Consider the following 19,510-nt stretch of genomic DNA (forward strand, 5'->3'; position numbering starts at 1 on the left):
CCACATAATCCCTGACTCTTGGCCATGCATCCCACCCATCTACATGGACTGGTAGCAACTCCTCAGGGCCTGACACAGTATCCTATCCCAGCCCTGTTTAGAGATGGCAGAGCCCTGTTTGAAAAGTCCTGTCTCCCTGAGATATGATCTCTGTGTACTTCTTATGAGCTCCCAGGAGGTGTCTGTCCCCTGCCTGAAAAAGAATGCTAGACTGCATGGATCTCGATGCGACCCAGCAAGGCCATTTTCACGTTCTTGTGCCATAATAGTTACCGCATCCCACTGCCTATAGTAGACCAAATATAAATAATTTTGAATATTGGACAAGATGGGTTTGCACTTATGCATGGGATATAAGAACAGTTGGCCAATGGGGTTGGCCAATGTTGTGCTTAATGGTCCTTTAAATCTGAAAATGTTTGCTTGAAACAGCAGCTAATTAGAGAAAATAAAACCCACGAATGGTACCTTGCATTACAGCACAGGATGGCAGCACAGTATTTCACATTGCGCCTGTCAAAATGCTTCTTCCATAAAGTTACATTTTAAGGCTCACATGGTTGGCACACTGTCTTACACTGGTAGCAAATTGTTTAAAAAATGAGTTGTTAAGCAGTATGCCCACAACTAAAAGCCAACCAGTATCATAGAATGCTACATCACTACCCTCATCCAACAAAATATATATGCAGTATATAGGATTCCATCCATGTTGCCTGGTAAAGAACCTGGAATCCTGCTGGTCAGGTATTTGGTGGACCAAGGAATGAGTTCCGACTCCACCCCTGATCCTGGTGTTCAGTGGGATTCCAGTTTTGTTTAAGCAGGTTATGGTGTGCCACCCCAGATTCAGCATTGGGTTAGATATGTGTTTCCTCATTCAGCTAGGGAAGATTACTGAGACAATGTGTCTGATTCCAGGAGCTGGCAAGGGAGCATATGAAACACATAAACTATGCTTACAAGCAGAAAAAAACAAAAGAGTGAAACTAACTTTTTATATAAATATTTGTATTTTAAAAAAAGAGAGTCAAAAGCGCAAAAATGAATGTGGGTCACATCTGATGTTACAAAACATTTTTTAATTTATTTAATATCATGTTCTCCTACTCTGCAATTATATTATATATTTTCTTTAAAAAAAATAATGCAAACAGATTATTGCATAACATGGTTTCCAAATTAGCCCAGAAGTATTTGCTAACTTTAAATTCAGACACAATACGGAAGTTGTATCATCAATACTGAATGTTAATCTTCAGGAGAGGTCTGTAACAGAAGATCGTTTGTGGAAAGCAGCACCCATTGAATTATGTAGTTTCTCGTTTTGTTGGACAGAACAACACTGGCAATAGAAACACAAGCTGGAGAACCTTAATGATTTTGTTCCTGAAACGTGACTATTTCACCTGGACCTCGGTGTGTGTGTGTGTGGACTATTTTGCATAATTCTAGAGATTTTCTATGACTTAGCTATTACAGAGTATTATAAATATCACTGAGATACAGAGATGTGTCATTTAATATAATATCTACGCTTATATAGTTGCACTGATGTTGTGGGATGATAGTAACATATACATGGAAAAAGGAAATGATGAAAAAGAAATTATATTATGCACACGTTGCAAAATACTGTATTTTAGATCTGAGACAATTCAAGCATATACAGCATATACATTATAAAGCTCAGGGTATTTTTTTTCCTTTTTGCATCATCTAAAAGAAGCAATCATAAAAAGGCTGAATACTGTTCAAAACTCAACACCCACCTAGTGCATTCTGCTTTGTTTACCTTCGAAAGATACACACAACAGCAGCAACAACGACAACGACAACAACACACACACAATGGATACATTATCTGCTGTAATTTACAATATATATTTTAACTTTATAAAAATACAGAAAGGAAAAAAAGGAAATTCCTTGCACTCAGATACTGAGCATTAACCCTTTGAGTACTAATTCCCACCTGCAAACACTGCAGAACACATTCATCTTGACACACATTTTTATATAACATTCCAACAATTATAATAATCATCTGTTATGTACACTGTAAGGAAATATATTTTTACATATCACAAATGGGAGGGATTCATAACATGCTGATAAGAACACATAATGAGTTGAACTCTGCAAAGATCTTGACAAAATAATCCCCTATAAAGTAATGCACATCCCCAGGGAACTGCCTAAATTAATGTAATGGATACTTGGAACGTGTGTGATATGTCTATAAATTTTCTTTTGGCGGCCATATAACATTGTGCTTGTTGCATTTGGTTTTTATTTGTGGAAATATGACTCTCTCTCTCTCTCTCTCTCTTTTGCTGAAGGCTCCTTCTGCCCTGCCCTCTGTGGCTGTATAGTGCCATTCATTTTAGGTCATCAATTTATAACCAGACTGTATTGAAAGTTTTTGATTTTTTAAATAAAAAACTGGGTAATTATAATTCTATTTTTTGTTGTCAGTTGGAGCCTTGTGTCCAGATGTTCATGGATATCTATTTTTTTTGTTTTTTTTAAAAAAACCAATCCTTTGCCTAAAGCTTCCTGAATAGAGAATGCTACTGACCCTAAAATGTCCTGCAGCTGAGCAGAATAATTCAATGAAAAGTCATGCAATTGAAGGTCAAATCTGCATGGAAGTACACAGACAACCCTGAATTTGCTTTGGCAGAGGACGGAAGGGCATAGGAAGGAAAGGATTTCACCCAAAATGTGGAATTGATAAATAAATATATTTAAAATTATATTTCTTTCTAGTGCAATCCTATGCACGCTTACTTGGAAGTAAGGCCCACTGCATTCAGTGAGGCTCACTCCCTAGAAAGGGGCTTTTTAAAAAGAAAGGAAAGAAAGAAAAGAATTGCAGTCTTAAAAATGGATAGATTCCCCTTTATTTGAGTACTCTGGACTATATTGTTATTAGTATTGCATGTACAAGTCCTTCCTTGAACACAGCTCCAAGTCAGATGAAGGGAAGGATCCAGTAACAACTCAGTACTTTGATGTCCCATTGGTTTCAGTGGGGTAGATTTAATAAGCACATTGAGTGATTTCCCCCTTTCCATTAAAAGCAATGGTCCTCCAAAATGCTGAACTTGGGCTGGATGGTGCCCTAAGTAATTCGTTAAGTGCATGACTGTAGTCCTCAAAGAGTTAATGATAAACTGTACTTGGTGGTGCTGTTTATAAAAAAGACAGTTGTAGAACAGCTTGCAGGTTGGTTCCAGAAGGCATAATTACAAAGAAGTGAAACTCATGGAGACAGCTGCTATTACACTGCACAGTGCCACATACAATGAATAGTGCATGCTCTGTAGAGACATTAGAGTGGACCCTTATCAAAGCTATCATATAACCTTATACAAAGGATTGTGCCACTTAAAACTAGTGCAGTGGTGGGTTTCTCTCCCCTCCCGTTTTTCATAGATTCAGAATGCTCTAGAGTAATACCAACATGAATAGCCACGGCCTTTTACAATAAGGTTTTTGGTTCCCCTGCCCCTGCATTTCACACATGGTAACACTAGAAAACAGCAAATGGTATTATCCCGACCTGTGTGTCATGCAAAACAAAAATAAAAGGAACAAAAAGAAGTAACAACCAACACAGCACCATAGATGTCAACAAGGGACGTTACCTAGTATTCCTCTCCAGCAGAAGAGAGACGTAACAGCGACTGTACACTACATGATTTTACAGGCCGTATGCTACAGGTGGTCTTCATAGGTCTAAGGAGCTGTGTTAAACCTGGTTAGAAATTCCTCCTCCTCTTTCACTATCCTAACTTCCAAAATCATCCCCCCCCATAAGAATGACGAAGGAAAGGCTGATATGCATTTCAAAGTGGCTGATGCTAATGCAGAATTGTTAAAAATATATAATAAAATAAAAGGAAAGGAAAACATTACTGTGAGTGGTAACAAAGGATATTGCCTTGTATTCTACTCCCTAGGTTTATTTTCCAACACCCCCCAGCCCCCACAACTATGTCCCATAATTCTTTTAAAAATAATTTCAAAACCACTGCTACTTTTTAAAAGCCTCTTCTTATTAAGAAAACAATAGGTTGAGAAACCTGTACAATTTACTGATGCGCTACGCAAACATGTAGAATCTTACTCAGGTTAGAAGGAAAACAAAGGTTAACGGTGCAATCCTATGCATGTCTACTCAGAAGTGAGCCTCATTGAGTCCAACGGCGCTCGTTTCCCAGGTGTGTATAGGATTGCAGCCTAAGATGGTCTGAGCTGCAAAAGGAGAAGAGCTGGGCTGCCCAACTACACAGTAGTTTCATTCTTCCAGGGCCCCGTTTTGATATTTCCTGTACTGTCTGAACTGTAGATCATGGCTTCGTGCAGGTTCCCCTTTAGAATCCCATTGTGGCTGGTTGTGCTAAATGGTAAAGACTGGGTCCGCGGGTGCATCTCGAAATGAGCTGCATGGTGCGCTGTCTCGCTCTCTGGCACCGCGGCACAACTGTAGATCACAGTACTTGCATCGCTGCTTTCCGGCTGACTGATGGTGGGATATGGGTCGCTTTTTGCACAACACGCCCGCCTGTGGCCCGTCTGGCCGTCATGCGCACTGTGCGGACTGTCTGTGTGTGAGCTGTGGATGCTGCCATCAACGCTGGAAGGAATGTGGTAAGCGTACTCTCTTTCCCCCGCAGACCGATGCCGGCTGAAGTAGCGTGGCTTAGTTCTGCTTTTCAAGCATCTGTGGATGTGCATGTTGGGCCTGAAAGTTCCCTCGCTGTGTACATGAATGTGAGCGTCGTCTTCCAGCAGCTGATCACAGTGCATTTTCGCACAGCACGGCGTGACGGGTGAAAGGCAGTTGACGTGGTTTTGAACAGCTTGTAGATTTGTAAGTTTGCAGTGGCTAGCAGCTGGGTGATTAAAAACAGCAGATTTAGCAGGGCAAGGCGATTCTTGGAGACACGGGACATGGACCTGGCTTTCCCCGTTGACGTTAACCTTTGGCCGGACATTAACTTGCACTGAATATGTGTTTCTCCGAGATGGGCAACAGGACCACCAGCAATGCCAGACATCATCTCGCTTTGCACAGTGATGGATAAGGATGAAGAGCCCCAAGGTAACGCAAAATGCTCCATAGAGGCAGCTGAATATCATATCCAAGAAATGTCCTTGGGAAACAGCGAGTGCACCAAAGGTCCAAGTGGCGGTAAACAGGAACAAAGTGAAAGCCGCAGCTCGGAGCTGAGCCTTAAATGAGTGCTCATTTTCCAACAAGGAAGAAGACATCATTGAGCATGTCGCCTGGGAGACAGATCCAGAATCGGTGATGTGGCTGTGGCCAACCTCGGGACTTGCCAGCCTCTGCTGATCTTCCGTCCTTTCTTTCAACTCGTATTTGCGCTCCGGGTGACGCCTCAGTTGCACGTACGTGCAGAGGAAGTAAACACACGTCACCAGGACAATGAAGGCAACTGGTCCATAAAACGCACCGAGACTTGGCTCCCATGACATCCAACAACTGTAAAAGGGGGAGGTGGGGGGAAGAATAGATTTAAACAAAAAGAAATCAAATTAGTAGTTTTGATCACATTAGTAGTATTGAATGCGTTCTTCTGATTGTTCCATTATTGCAAGCATTTATGCTTGATTCCCTTCCCCACATCTGTTCTGGGGGTTCTCCTGACCAGCCCCCTAACAAAGCAGATTGGGTGGGTGGAGGAAGTTCCATTGAGCTAGCAGGAGCCCTTGCCGGGCTTTCAGTAGTACACTAGGTTAGTTGAATCCAGGTTTTATTTTCTGCAACATGAAAATAATACAATAGCCTTAGAATGGATGGGATGCATTATAGTATTGCACCTCTATTTATTGCCTTAACAGCCCACCTTTTTCTCCAAGGAGACCAAGGCAGTGTACATGGTTTTCCCCTTCCTCATTCAATCCCCACAACAACCCTGTGAGGTAGGTTAGGCTGAGAAGAAGTGATTCGCCATGAAGTTCATGGCTGAGTGGGTGATTTGAACCCTGGAAGTGAGGGAACTGCCAGAAGGCCCTCGGAGCTGGACCTCAGTGTCAATGCTGAATGATGAGGGTGGAGATGCTCCTTCAGGTACACAAGGCCTCTCCTCTAGCATTACCGAGGATGCTGATGTAACCTTCTTTTATCATGCAGCACAGCTAGTTGGGCTGACCAAATATCTTTGGTGGACTTGGAAAGAACACACCTTTGAATCTATGCTATGCTCTTGGGCACACAAAACTATCCAGGTATTTTCAAATGCTTATCAACAGTTTCATCCAATAAAAACAACACAGGATCCATGTGTGCATCCCTTAAGAAAAAAAAAAGGGGGGGGGAGAAATCAAGATCTATGCAATTTATGCCAAGGAATATTGGAGCAATCCCCAGTGGTAGGATGCTGCTATTTTCAAGAGGAGACACTTCAAAAATCAGTTCCATAAAGAGCACGCTAATGTCGGGGCATCTACGTTTTTTGTAGTAACGTTATTAAAAATGAATAAGGCACGTAACCCACTGTGCTGTTGCTTAATCTGTAGTGCACACACACTCTCTCTCTCTCCTAAGCAATTTTATCAACCCACCTGCTTCATGGTTTTCTGCTCACATTGTGATATCTGGTATTGATTGCCTGTGATTAAAGTGATTAAACTAAAGTAGTACAGCCTCTGCAACAGTGCCAAAGGGAAAGTCTCTCGCAAATTTATGAACATAAATAATGAGATCTTTTAATACCCTGTTGATTATAAGTGATTGTCTAATCACACGTGCTGAAATAAATAAGTTTTAATATGATAGAATTTGCAGAGTAGCAGCCCTCCCCAATGCCCTGGTTAGAGGAGTCTGCCGGAGCTCTTCACTCATCTAATGTCTTGTTTCTAAAAAAAGGAATTTACTAAAAGCATTTTCATAAAGTCAGAGTGCGGTTTGCTTTCATTTCCTTACATGTTAAAAATGTGTATAATGATTATATGCCAGGCATTACAAGAGCACTCTACACCAATGCTTTAGCACAGCCGTGGCCAAGCTAGTGCCCTCCAGCTGTTTTGTACAAAAACATCTGGAGGGCACCAGGTTGGTGAAGGCTGCTTGAGCGTGAACTGAAATACATGACCTTCACAGCATCGTTAGCGCTGAACAAAATGCTGATGAGAAGCCAGTGGTCCACTGATCGGGGACGTGCACCCCGATGCAACTGAGCCTTGTACATGTTTGGAGCTCTGAATCCTGTATATTTTTAGCAAATGAACTTTTAATTGGCATTCTCCTTACTCTCCTTCTCCCAAGAAGCCCAGGAGAAGCCATCTGCTGTTTGAAGGGTCGCTGAGCCCGTGTGCAAACAATTCTATAAAAGAAGAAAATTGATACTTGGGGGCTAAGAAAACAACGAGGGGTATAAAGTTTAAAAAGCAATTTAGCATACATCAGGCCACACAGCCTGGAGCTTGTGCTCTTTGTATGCGATTTCCAGATTCAGAAAAGCGCCGGTGTGATGCACTGTCTAGAGTGTTGAGTTGAGCTGAAGGAAATCCAGTTTCATATCATTCCTTGGCTGTGAATCTCGCAGGGTGGCCCTCGCAGCCTCCCTTGGTTGTTGATAAAGCTACAAGGCTACTCTCAGCTACTTGAAGAGCAGCAGACAAAAGTAACATGTCGATATTTCCTCACTCTTTTAAAGAAAAAACCTTAATCAAAGGAGGTGGCAAACCAGCCTTTAATCCAGTCAGCTCAGGCGGCACTTAATTAATATTAAGCTATCTATCACAGTTCATTAGAAATACAAATATATTGTGTATAAGCGGGGACTCCTCTAAAATGGATTCTGCTCAGTGCTCCAGCCAGCTTGGAGCAGGAACCTTACAATGCTGTTCAGACACCATGAGGAAAGAGGGCAGTTTCAGGCCCATAGCTATACTAGTGGGAGACTGTTCTGGGCAAGGTAAAATGTTCATTTATGTTCTACAGTATTACATAAATCTCCAAGGAGCGCAAGGTGGCAAACACGGGAGGTTAGGCTAAGTTGTGACAGAGAGATGACCCAAGGGGAGCTTTGTGACTAATAAGGATTTGAACGTGGCTCTTCCAATCCCTAGGCTGAATTTTCAACCACTACACTTGCTCTCTTCCTTTCCCCTCCTCGTGAAACATCCTTGAACAACAATGACATGTGTGTGTGTTTGTTTTAACCTTATATCACAAACCTTCCTCCCTCTAACCTTAACCTTCTCCTCCAGAATATTCTCTATAAACTGTACAGGGCTGGAACAGGCCACTTCCACCCCAACATTGTCTTTGTTTCCCCCTCAGGTGAAGGTCTAACTCAGGCAAAGGCAAACTTGGCCCTCCAGATGTTTTGGGACTACAACTCCCATCATCCCTAGCTAAGAAGAAGAAGAAGAAGAAGAGTTTGGATTTGATATCCCGCCTTTCACTCCCTTTAAGGAGTCTCAAAGCGGCTAACATTCTCCTTTCCCTTCCTCCCCCACAACAAACACTCTGTGAGGTGAGTGGGGCTGAGAGACTTCACAGAAGTGTGACTGGCCCAAGGTCACCCAGCAGCTGCATGTCGAGGAGCAGAGACGCAAACCCGGTTCACCAGATTACGTGACTACCGCTCTTAACCACTACACCATACTGGCTCTACACTACACTGGTCCTCTCTAACAGGACCAGTGGTCAGGGTTGATGGGAATTGTAGTCTCAAAACATCTGGAGGGCCGAGTTTGCCTTTGCCTGGTCTAACTCCACAATACATTAACTGCAGGCCTTGCAGCCGCATCTGGGAACTGGAGATGTTTACTTGTAGGTGCCAATGAGTGCATTTCTCTTACTGCCAAGGGCAGTGTGAGAGGTGGCAATTTACCTCAGGAATGTCACTGAGGAAAGATTAAAACCTACCTCCTTGCAACTATATACCCTCACCTTGCCTGCCCCTGAGGTTAGTATTTTTTAAAAATGTAATGTGTAGTTAGGGCCTGACCCCTAAAGATCTAGTGGCTCAGATATTCTCTCTATAGTTTCTTGAGAAGTCCCCCCCCCCATGTATAGAGGCTCAACAGCAATCAGTATTCTGGGACTCCACATGTACTTGTCAGGCTGTTTCCCCTCAGCCAGCCAGCCCAGATTTTCTTTTACATCACAATTGAATATACTTCTGCATATCTAGGCAGTCCCCTAAGTATATTTTTGGGTGGCCCCATTTCACTTTCAAACGTATAACCACTCAACTGTCTAAGTTCTCTATTAGCAGGAATGATGATGGGATATGACAGCCTGAAAGCATACTGAAATACTTACAATTGCGCTTCCGCGTAGTTTTTTATCCCGTAATTATTTATGTTGATTGCCGCTGTAATTCCACATATAATAAAAGGAACTCCTCCACTAATCAGATAAAACCTGTTAACAGATAATATTTGACAGGTGAATTTTCAGTTGAATAGAATTCTTCATAAAAATGATTTTTCATGCTTGAAACGGTGAGAAAAGCCCAGGTAACTTAGGTCATTAACTTTAAATGCTCATTAAAATTAGAAATAAAAGAACATTAAAACATACAAAGTGTTTTAGGAAACAAGGTGTTCATCTTTATAATACAATGTTGGGAGTATCTTTGTGATATGTCATTCAAAAACTGGAGTTCAAGAAGCAAAATTATCACTTACATGTAAATTTTAAAAAACCCATATTAAATATGGAAGACATTTTAGAATATTAAGAAAGTATGAATGATAGCTATGGTTTTCCATTTTTATACAGAACACAAAATCATTTTATTCTGAATAGCTGTGGCCAAACTAAAACGTTGGAGCTAATCTCATTTTCTCAGGTAGCATTGCAACATTTACATAGGTAGTTATTTAACTCTAGGGAAGAAAGAGCATGAAGAAAAGAAACACAACTGAAAGGTCTATTAAACCAAAGAAATCTTCTTTTTTATAGCCATTAACTCGGCAGCATCTTTCCAAACACCTCTAGTTGTCAGGAATTCTTTCCTTGAGAACTAATGACCTTCAGCAGAGCTATGGAGAAGGAGCCAAGTATTCCCTCCAGCGGCCTAATCTAGGGGCAGAAAAATCACCAAGCACTTGACTTGAGACCCCACACATTTACAGAACAGGGCTAGGGAACATCTCCCATTTCCCAGTTAAGCTGTTATTATGTTTAATACTGAATGAAAGCACAAGATCTAGGTTGCAGTCTTGCTTGATTATGTCATTACACATGCTAGAACTTAGGATGGCGACAATGAAACCCTCCAGCTGCCAGTTGTTAAAAAGAGTCATTCCTCAAATGGGAGAGATAGGAAGCAGAGCCACTCCATCAGTTCTGCGGAGAAACCGGCTCCATGAGGCTCCGGCCCAACTTAGTCAAGATAAGAACTTTTGAGATTTGCTGCCCTTTTCCAATTCCCTATTCCCCATTCTTTTTCTTCCTCTTTTGTGTTGTGTATTTTCGATTGTAAACCTGAGGACAGGGACTCTTAGGCTTCTGGGAGCCTTTTTGATTGAAGCGCTGGAAAAAAATGACCCCAATCAATCAATCAATCAATCAATTGTGGGTTTTCCTTTGTGGGCATCAAGGTATGGGAAATATTTTGCAGAAACTTGCTTATATTAAGGTAAGGCTCTTTCTGAGACCATGTCCAAACATGTAATTCCATAACATACTGAAATTAAATCAGGGTCAGTTTGGACAGGTGTCTCAGCAATGTGTCCTCTGGTGGCACTCCTCTCCCCACTCTTTATGCTGATGGGTCCCAGTGGGTTTAGTGGGTTGCAGTGGTGGTGGTGGCGGCAGTGGCAGAGGCAGCAGTGTTGCTATTGACATGCCATCTGGCTTGGAGCCACCATTTGGCTTTTCCTTTCACCATGTCCTGGAATGGCATTGTGAGATGGAAATTAGAGCAGTGATTTCAAGCCACCTGGGACATCAGCCAGGCCCCTGAGGTCCAAGCAGCAGCCTGGCCAGGCTCTCTGAATGTATGTGTGAGGGTTTGATTAGCTGCTTGTGCGTGAAAACGTGCTCCCTCAGAGTTTGTGCGACCCCACAAACCTCCGTGTGTGACAGAGCTCCTCAGACATGTCTGCTCTAGTCACTAGTAGAGTCCGACAGTGGCTGTCTGCGGAAGCGTTTCCAGCAAAGAAGTTCCTTAACGGAAACGCGTCTCCTGGACTCACGGCGTGACAGTTTCCTGCGAGGTGTGGGTCTGCCTATGGGAGACTCCGATACCTCCCCACTGTTCTCGCTGGAAGCCTCCCTGAGCCCTCCCTCCTGCTCGCATTCCCTCAGAGACCCACTCCTCCCCCTGCTGGTCCCTGCTTCAGCAGTTGAGTCTCTTTCATCCTGCCTGAGTCCCTCCACCACCTGATGCTCTGATGGCAGTTCCCTGACATCCACCTCCCCTCCAGGGCCCCCCTCACCCCCTCCCAATTCCTCCCCCCTGGGAGGTGAAGGGCTAAAACCCCGAAACGAATCTTCCTCATCTTCTGACGTCTCGAACAATTCTCTCCATCGATCGTCGTCCTGGCCAGCTGAATCCTCTTCCTCTTCAGAATCTGGGAACCCCTCCAACTCCTCTTCCTCGTCGGTGGTGGCAAAGTATTCCCTTCGGAACCTCGCTACCGGCTGAGGTTTACGTGGGAACCTCTGATGAAAAGTCTCTATTAAAACCTCGTCATTGACATCCTCTGCCCTAACCCAGGTGTTTTCCGACTCCGGTTCCCCTTCCCACATTACCAAATACTCTACTTGATCTCCCTTCCACCTGGAATCGAGGATCTCCGCTACATGGTAGCTGTGTTCCTTCTCCTCCATTGCTGGTCCCCTAGTGACCCTCCCCTCACTGTCTCCTCTATACGGTGACAGCAACGACCTGTGAAAAACTGGGTGCAGCTTCATGTGGTTCGGTAACCGGAGCCTGAAAGCCACTGGATTGACCTGCTGTATGACTTCAAACGGACCCAGCCTTTTGGGTCTTAATTTCTTACAACCTCCTTTGAATGGCAACCCTTGGGTTGACAGCCACACCTGGTCCCCCACCCTGATGCTTTCACCTTCCCTTCTGTTTTTGTCTGCCTGCCTCTTATATTCCTCCTTAGCCCTGTTTAAATTGAGTTGGAGCTGGCGATGGATCGCTTCCATTTCTTCCACGAACTGTTCTGCAGCTGGAACGCTCCAGTTCTCCCCCTCCCCCCCTGGGAAGGCTCTGGGATGGCACCCGTGATTAGCCAAAAAGGGGCTCATCCCCGTGGACACGTTCTCTGCATTGTTGTAGGCAAATTCTGCCAACGCCAACTTCTCCACCCAATCATTCTCTCTGTCATTAACATAACACCTCAAATATTGTTGGAGAACCCCATTTGCTCTTTCCGCCTGCCCGTTGGTTTCAGGATGACGGGCCGTCGAGAAATTAACCTCTACATGCAGTAAGCTCATGAGCTTCCTCCAGAACCTGGAAGTAAATTGTTTCCCTCGGTCTGAAACCACCCTCAAGGGGGCGCCATGCAACCTAAACACATTCTCTACAAACAATTTGGCGGTTTCTTCTGCTGTAACCGCATGTGAGCAGGCTATGAAGTGGGCCATTTTAGTTAACAGGTCTACTACAACCATGATGGCTGTTTTCCCTCTAGACCTTGGCAGATCAGTCATGAAATCTATTGCCACTGCTTCCCACGGTCTCTCAGGTGTGGGCAGTGGTTCTAATAAACCAGCCGGCGCCCGCCTCTCCCCCTTGGCTCTTTGGCATTGTTCACACCCTCTCACATACTCCCGCACATCTTCCCTGACCTTGGGCCACCAAAATTCCCTGGTAACCAGCCACATGGTTTTGTGTTGCCCAAAGTGCCCTGCTGTGGGGCTATCGTGCAGCTGCTTGAGTACCTTCTCCCTCAATTCCCCTTCAGGTATATATAACGCTCCCTTATAATACAATGCCCCATTTCTCTCCTCAAAACCACCGGATTTGTCTTCCTCCCCTCTGAGATCCCTGAGTTTCCCCTGGGCGTATGCATCCTGCACCGTACCCTCTACCAATTCCCTTTGCCCCACCAAAGTCGCCCCACACACCCAGCGGTCCTCTGGAATGATATGGGTTTCTTCGGGTGCTCCCTCCCCCTCCAAATATTCAGGTTTGCGTGAGAGAGCGTCCGCCCTAACATTCTCTGGGCCTGGCACATAACAAATCTCAAAGTTAAATTTGGAGAACTCTTGGGCCCATCTCAACTGCCTTTGGTTGAGCACTCGCGCCGTTCTCCAGTACTCTAGATTTTTATGGTCCGTGCACACTTGCACTTTATGTTGTGCACCAACTAGCAGATGCTTCCATCTCCGGAACGCCTCATGAATAGCAAGCAGTTCTCGGTCGTACACCGTGTAGTTCCTCTCGGATTTGTTCAGCTTCCGCGAGAAGAAGGCACACGGACGCCACTCTGACTCCTCCTTCCCCGGCTGCAGAAGAAGCACCGCCCCTATGGCTCTGTCAGATGCGTCTGTTTCAACCCTTAGCTTCTTTCGTAAATCCACATGCAGAAGTTGTTCTTCAGAGGCGAAGGCCCTTTTCAGTTCCTCAAACGCTCGCTCCGCCTCCGCCGTCCATACAAACTTCTTTTTACTGCTGAGACAGTCAGTGATGGGCGCCGTCAGATGGGCGAAGTTGCGGATGAACTTACGATAAAAGTTTCCAAACCCTAGGAACCTCTGCACATCCTTCTTGGTTTTGGGTGTTTTCCATTCCAGCACTGCCTGTACCTTGCCGGGATCCATGGCCAATCCCTTGTCTGACAGGCGGTACCCCAGGAATTCCACCTCCTTGGTATGGAACCGACACTTCTCCAGTTTGACCCACAGCCTGTTGGCTTGCAGTCTGCTCAACACTTCTCTGACGTCTCTCACATGTTGCTCCTCATTCTCAGAATACACCAACACATCATCTAGAAAGGCAACGCAATTCTTGTAGAGCAAAGGGCCCAGCACGTGGTTCATAAAAGATTGAAAACACGCGGAGCCTGCTTGTAATCCAAATGGCATAACGAGGTATTCAAACGCCCCCAAAGGGGTAAACATGGTGGTTTTCCATTCATCCCCTTTCCTTATGCGTATCAGGTTGTACGCCCCCCTTAGATCCAGCTTTGTGAAAATCTTTCCCTTCCTCACCCTGGTCAAAATATCATCAATTCTGGGCATAGGGAACGCCACCGGTTCAGTCACTGCATTCAGCCGCCTAAAATCACATACAAGTCTCGGCTTGTCCGCATTTTTTTTGTCCACAAAGAACACTGGGCTCCCCCCTGCTGCTTTGGACTCTCTGATGAAGCCTCTCTTCAGGTTCTTGTCAATGAACCCTCGCAACTCCTGCATTTCCCTGTCTGACATGGCATACAACTTGCCCACGGGAAGCTGTGCTCCTGGGAGTAAATTGATCTGACAATCAAAGGGTCTATGAGGTGGTAGTTGGTCAGCTTCCTTCTCGCTGAACACGTCGCTGAGATCTGCATACTGTGGTGGTACCTTCACCTTCCCCATTACTTCAGTCCCTGCTAGGGTGGCTTGGGCCCCTGCTGAACCCTTCTCCCCTTTGCAGTGTTCTAGGCAATGTGCTGAACCAAAGGACACCACTCTTTGATGCCAGCCAACCAGCGGATCATGTAGAGCTAGCCAGCTCATTCCCAAAATAATGGGAGCGCCTCCCAGGGTGGCCACATTAAACGCTATCAGTTCTGTGTGCCTTGCCACCCTCATTATCATTGGGACAGTCTGCAAGCGGACTCCTCCTCCCAACAACTCCCTGCCATCAATCGTGGTCACCTGCAGGGGGTTGCTTAAAGGGATGGTCTGTATCTGGTGTTCAGCAGCAAACTCCTTGCTCATAAAATTGCAGGAGCTGCCTGAGTCCAACAGCGCCTTTATTTTTAGGGGGTGCCCATTCTGCAGCTCTAGCGACACTTCAATCACTAGAGCAGGTCGAGGAGCTTCTGGCACGGGCACTTTCACTGCTCTTTGGCCTGGCTGCAGTGCCCCAATTGTGGCAACCAGGCGTTGGCTTTTACCTGCTCCGCTCCCCCTTCTTCTCCCCCCTCAACAGCTCCCACCATCCCTTGCCATTCCTTCCTCTGGGGGCAGACTCTGGCAAAGTGGCCTGGCTGTTGGCAGACATAGCATTTCCGGGGGCCCTTTCCCTCCTTCTTAGCTCCCTCGCTGGTTTTTGAAAATGCGCGCGCGCGCGCTGTTCCGATTTCCATCGGCTCTGCCGGCGGGAAAGCTGGCTCAGGAATGTCTGGAATGCGGAACTCCTTCCAACGTTCCCCTCTCCCTTCCCGCCTCTCCAAGGCTCTTGCCTCCTGCCGCGCTCCTATGGTCAGCGCAGATTTGGTCAGCTGATCCATAGACTCCGCCCTGGGGCTCCGTGCCAGCTCGTCTTTCACCCCCGAAGAAAGACCTTCTTCAAATAGCATTTGAACGGGTGCCGCCGATAAATCCCAACTCAGTCTGTGAATCAGCATGGTAAACTCAGTCCAATATTCACGGACAGATCGACTTCCCTGCTTACAAGCCATTAGCTGTCTGCGCACCACCCCTTCCTCAATATCGCTGGAAAACATGATATCCATTGCACGAAAGAACTTCATTGTGTCCTTTAGTATGTCATTGTGCGTTGCCATTAGGGGTCGAACCCAGTCTCTAGCCCCTTTCTCAAGATGCCCAATTACAAAAGCAACTCGCGATTCCTCATCAGGGAACTCATCGAACTGCACATTAAGGGCATATTGCATCTCTGTCCTAAAAGCATGGTAGTCCTTGGGGTCCCCCCCAAATTTCTGCACCAATCCTGGTACCTTTCTGGGGAATTGCGTGGCTCTCCCCTTCTTGTCTGCATCCTGAGCCCTTCTCTCCTCCAACCTCGCCGTCTGCAGGGCCAGTTGAACCTCCAACGCTCGGTATCTATCTTCCAAGCTTGGACCAGCTCCAGCCCCTGCTCCTCCGGTTCCGGTTGGTTCGCTCATGATGCCTTCTCTTGCACAGGCAGCGTACAAAGACTGTCGGACTGCTGTGAGGGTTTGATTAGCTGCTTGTGCGTGAAAACGTGCTCCCTCAGAGTTTGTGCGACCCCACAAACCTCCGTGTGTGACGGAGCTCCTCAGACATGTCTGCTCTAGTCACTAGTAGAGTCCGACAGTGGCTGTCTGCGGAAGCGTTTCCAGCAAAGAAGTTCCTTAACGGAAACGCGTCTCCTGGACTCACGGCGTGACAGTTTCCTGCGAGGTGTGGGTCTCCCTATGGGAGACTCCGATACCTCCCCACTGTTCTCGCTGGAAGCCTCCCTGAGCCCTCCCTCCTGCTCGCATTCCCTCAGAGACCCACTCCTCCCCCTGCTGGTCCCTGCTTCAGCAGTTGAGTCTCTTTCATCCTGCCTGAGTCCCTCCACCACCTGATGCTCTGATGGCAGTTCCCTGACAGTATGCCAATGTTATAATTTTGAGAGGAAGGGGACTAATTAATAGGTGTCCATCTTTCAGGGCACTGCTCTCTAGCTCATAGCATTAAACCATTATTATTTTATAAGGACATGTTTGTCACTGAGCCTGTGTTGTAAATGACAGATTCTCAGAAAAGCTGCTGTTGTGGTAGGAAGCATAAATGGAATCCAAGGATGAATTGTAAGATAAGGTTACCAGACGTCCCCATTTCCAGGGGACAGTCCCTGGATTTACAGATCAGTCCCATACAAAATCCATGAAAAGTGTCCCTGGATTCATTGAAAAAAATCTGGTAACCTTATTGTAAGAACCTGATTAATGGACTGCACAAGAATTACTGCCTGTACGTTGTTCTCCTCGTTTTGCATTGCCGCCCCTCTGCTCCACCTCCTAGTAATATTCTTTTGCAACTTGCATGCAATTAAATAGTGAAGGACATGATATCGCACACTTAACTGGTTAAATACCACTTGCTTAATTCTTCGAACCAAATTCATCCAAGTGCATGGAATGTATGTTAAATTGTCGCAATTAAGCAGCAAATAATTACCACGCTCTATCATTAAGCTAAATCAGTTTCCTAGGGAATGTCTCTTATAAAAAAGACCCATCCTAATGCAACTCCCCCAAATTCAGCTTAGTACAGCCGATGAGAATTCTACATCTGAGCAGAATTCTCCCCAAAGCACTTTCCACAGAAAAAGCTGTTGTGACAGTCTTTGATGCCATGACACCAAAATACCCAGGTTACACAATGCTGTTTTATAAGCTTCAGCTTGTAAAGGGGTTTTAGTACTTTTACTCACATCCAGACCCTAGTGATGGTTCTCTATTTATTTATTTTTTAAATGTATTTTTCAGTATTTCTATGCTACTTTTAAACTATACTAGTTCTCAAACCAGTTCACAATAATGAAATCAGTTTTATAGCCAGGTGATGCTTCCCCCCATAGTAAGGGACCCAGATCCCGCCATTTAAAAAATATACAATATTGGGGGGGGGGGGAATAAGGATCACAAGATAAGGGTTGTTGTGAGGTTCTATGCCGGGGTCAGTAAACTTTTTCAGCAGGGGGCCGGTCCACTGTCCCTCAGACCTTGTGGGGAGCCGGACTATATTTTGAAGGAAAAAATTGAAAGAATTCCTATGTCCCACAAATAGCCCAGAGATGCATTTCAAATAAAAGGACACATTCTACTCATGTAAAAACACACTGATTCCGGACCGTCCATGGGCCAGATTGAGAAGGCGACTGGGCCGGATTTGGCCCCCGGGCCATAGTTTGCCTACCCATGATCTATGCCATTTTGAGCTCCTAGGAGAGACAGTGGGATAGAAATAGATTGTTATGAAATTAGAAATGACAATGGACACCACCTCTCCATATGCAAAAGTCTGAGAACACCACCCGGTCAAACACCTTTTCAAATACCACATTGCACTTCCAATTAGCTACTGTCTCTATAATCCAAAATAAACACGAGGAGTTCTAAGATGTAGACACTGAAAGACTTGATGTTTGTATGACTGACTTTATATTTTCTTTCCTTCTAGAACTGCAAGGTCCAACAACTTAAGCCAGCAACAATATAGTAGCTTACAGGGAGTCCCAAATACCAAACAGCCACTCAAATGGCAGAGCTGGTTCATGAACAATGCCCTAGGATCACCTGCATAGCTAAATACTGAGCTATGTTTAATTCCAAACAACATGTTAAATACATATTTGTATTTAAGGTACATTTTTTAAAATGAAGATTGCATTATCTGGGGATGGGTGGGTTATGAGATCAGAGCAGGCATGGAGGAGCAGTTTAACCTTTTATGCCCCTGCTGCAGGCCTAAGGAAAATCCGTAGTATATCTTTAGGGGCAAATCGGGTCCTCCCTGAAAGAGGGCACATGTTGCAGTGAGACCTGGCAACCAAACCCTGTCTTGTGGGTGGATATGATTGGATAGCCACAACACCCAATTGATAGGTCCCTTGATGCAGGGTTTAATCAGGCCAATGGGGCGCAGGCTAAACGGATCAAGGGACCTATATATACCCATGCACATGACCCAGAGCTGCCTCTTTCGGGGCGTGGATCGGAACACCTGCCCACCTCTTCCTACTTTTAGGGTTGTGCGCTTGACCTTGCTATGCCATCATGTGTTGTCTGTTGTTGGGACAGGGGAACGACAGGAATTTCCCCACTTGGCTGATTGGCTGGTGCCATTTGGGTTTTGCCTTCCACGTAGCAAATCGTCACAACTTGTAAGGTTGCGAATAGGCTCTGGTTCAGGTGATAAGGATGAGGGAATGCTCTCACCATCTCTATGTGAAGGGTATTCTGTTAAAGGAATCCAGGGACTCAATGGTTTGGTCAACCCTGTGAGGGGGTTGTTCCTGTGCCTGAGTCCAGGGGGACATCTGGGTGGTGGACATAGCCTGTTCCCAGCTTTCCACCTATCCGGGTATTTACCCTAGGCTGACCTACGCTGGTGCCCTGGGTCAGCGCTACCTGCAACAGTGCAGGGAACAAGTCAAAGTGAGTGGAGCTATGCAACCACTCATTTGCTGTAATCAATAAAGTTGTGGCCTAAATTCTGCCAAAAACCAAACCAAAATTTGAGTCTTGTCTGAATTTATTTAAGGGGCAGGTTTAAACGTCTGAACACACAAATCCTCCATTTTCACTCAAGGTCTGAGTCTGTGCAGAAGCCACTAAGACATTTGTCCAAAATGAGCTGGAATGCCTTCATATTACCAAATCTGTGGGAAGAGGTGAGGTAGGAATTCAACAAGCAACTAGCCCATTCAGATGTAAAAACATTTTCCTACTTTGAGCTCTGAACATGCTAAATGAAATAATACAGTGGTACCTCAGGTTACATATGCTTCATGTTACGTACGTTTCAGGTTACAGACTCCGCTAACCCAGAAATAGTACCTCGGGTTAAGAACTTTGCTTCAGGATGAGAACAGAAATTGTGCTCCGGCGGTGCGGCAGCATTGGGAGGCCCCATTAGCTAAAG

At 45.3% G+C, this 19,510-nt stretch overlaps 1 protein-coding gene across 3 annotated transcripts in view; it reads right to left on the reverse strand.

Annotated features, from left to right (window-relative positions):
• Positions 1-1,595: 1,595 nt before the first annotated feature.
• The window catches only part of ADGRA1 (adhesion G protein-coupled receptor A1), a 313,690-nt gene continuing 295,775 nt past the window's right edge, over positions 1,596-19,510 (reverse strand). For all 3 annotated transcript variants that reach the window (XM_083505930.1, XM_083505931.1, XM_083505932.1), the window contains 2 exons: positions 9,311-9,412; positions 1,596-5,515 (listed from right to left, as the gene is read on the reverse strand). In XM_083505930.1, coding sequence (XP_083362056.1) covers positions 4,294-5,515; positions 9,311-9,412 — 1,324 coding nt within the window. In that variant the 3' untranslated portion in view covers positions 1,596-4,293. The remainder of the gene's footprint in view (positions 5,516-9,310; positions 9,413-19,510) is intronic.

Source organism: Podarcis liolepis (genome assembly GCF_965112155.1).
Source record: "Podarcis liolepis genome assembly, chromosome: 5".
Classification (NCBI taxonomy): Eukaryota; Metazoa; Chordata; class Lepidosauria; order Squamata; family Lacertidae; genus Podarcis; species Podarcis liolepis.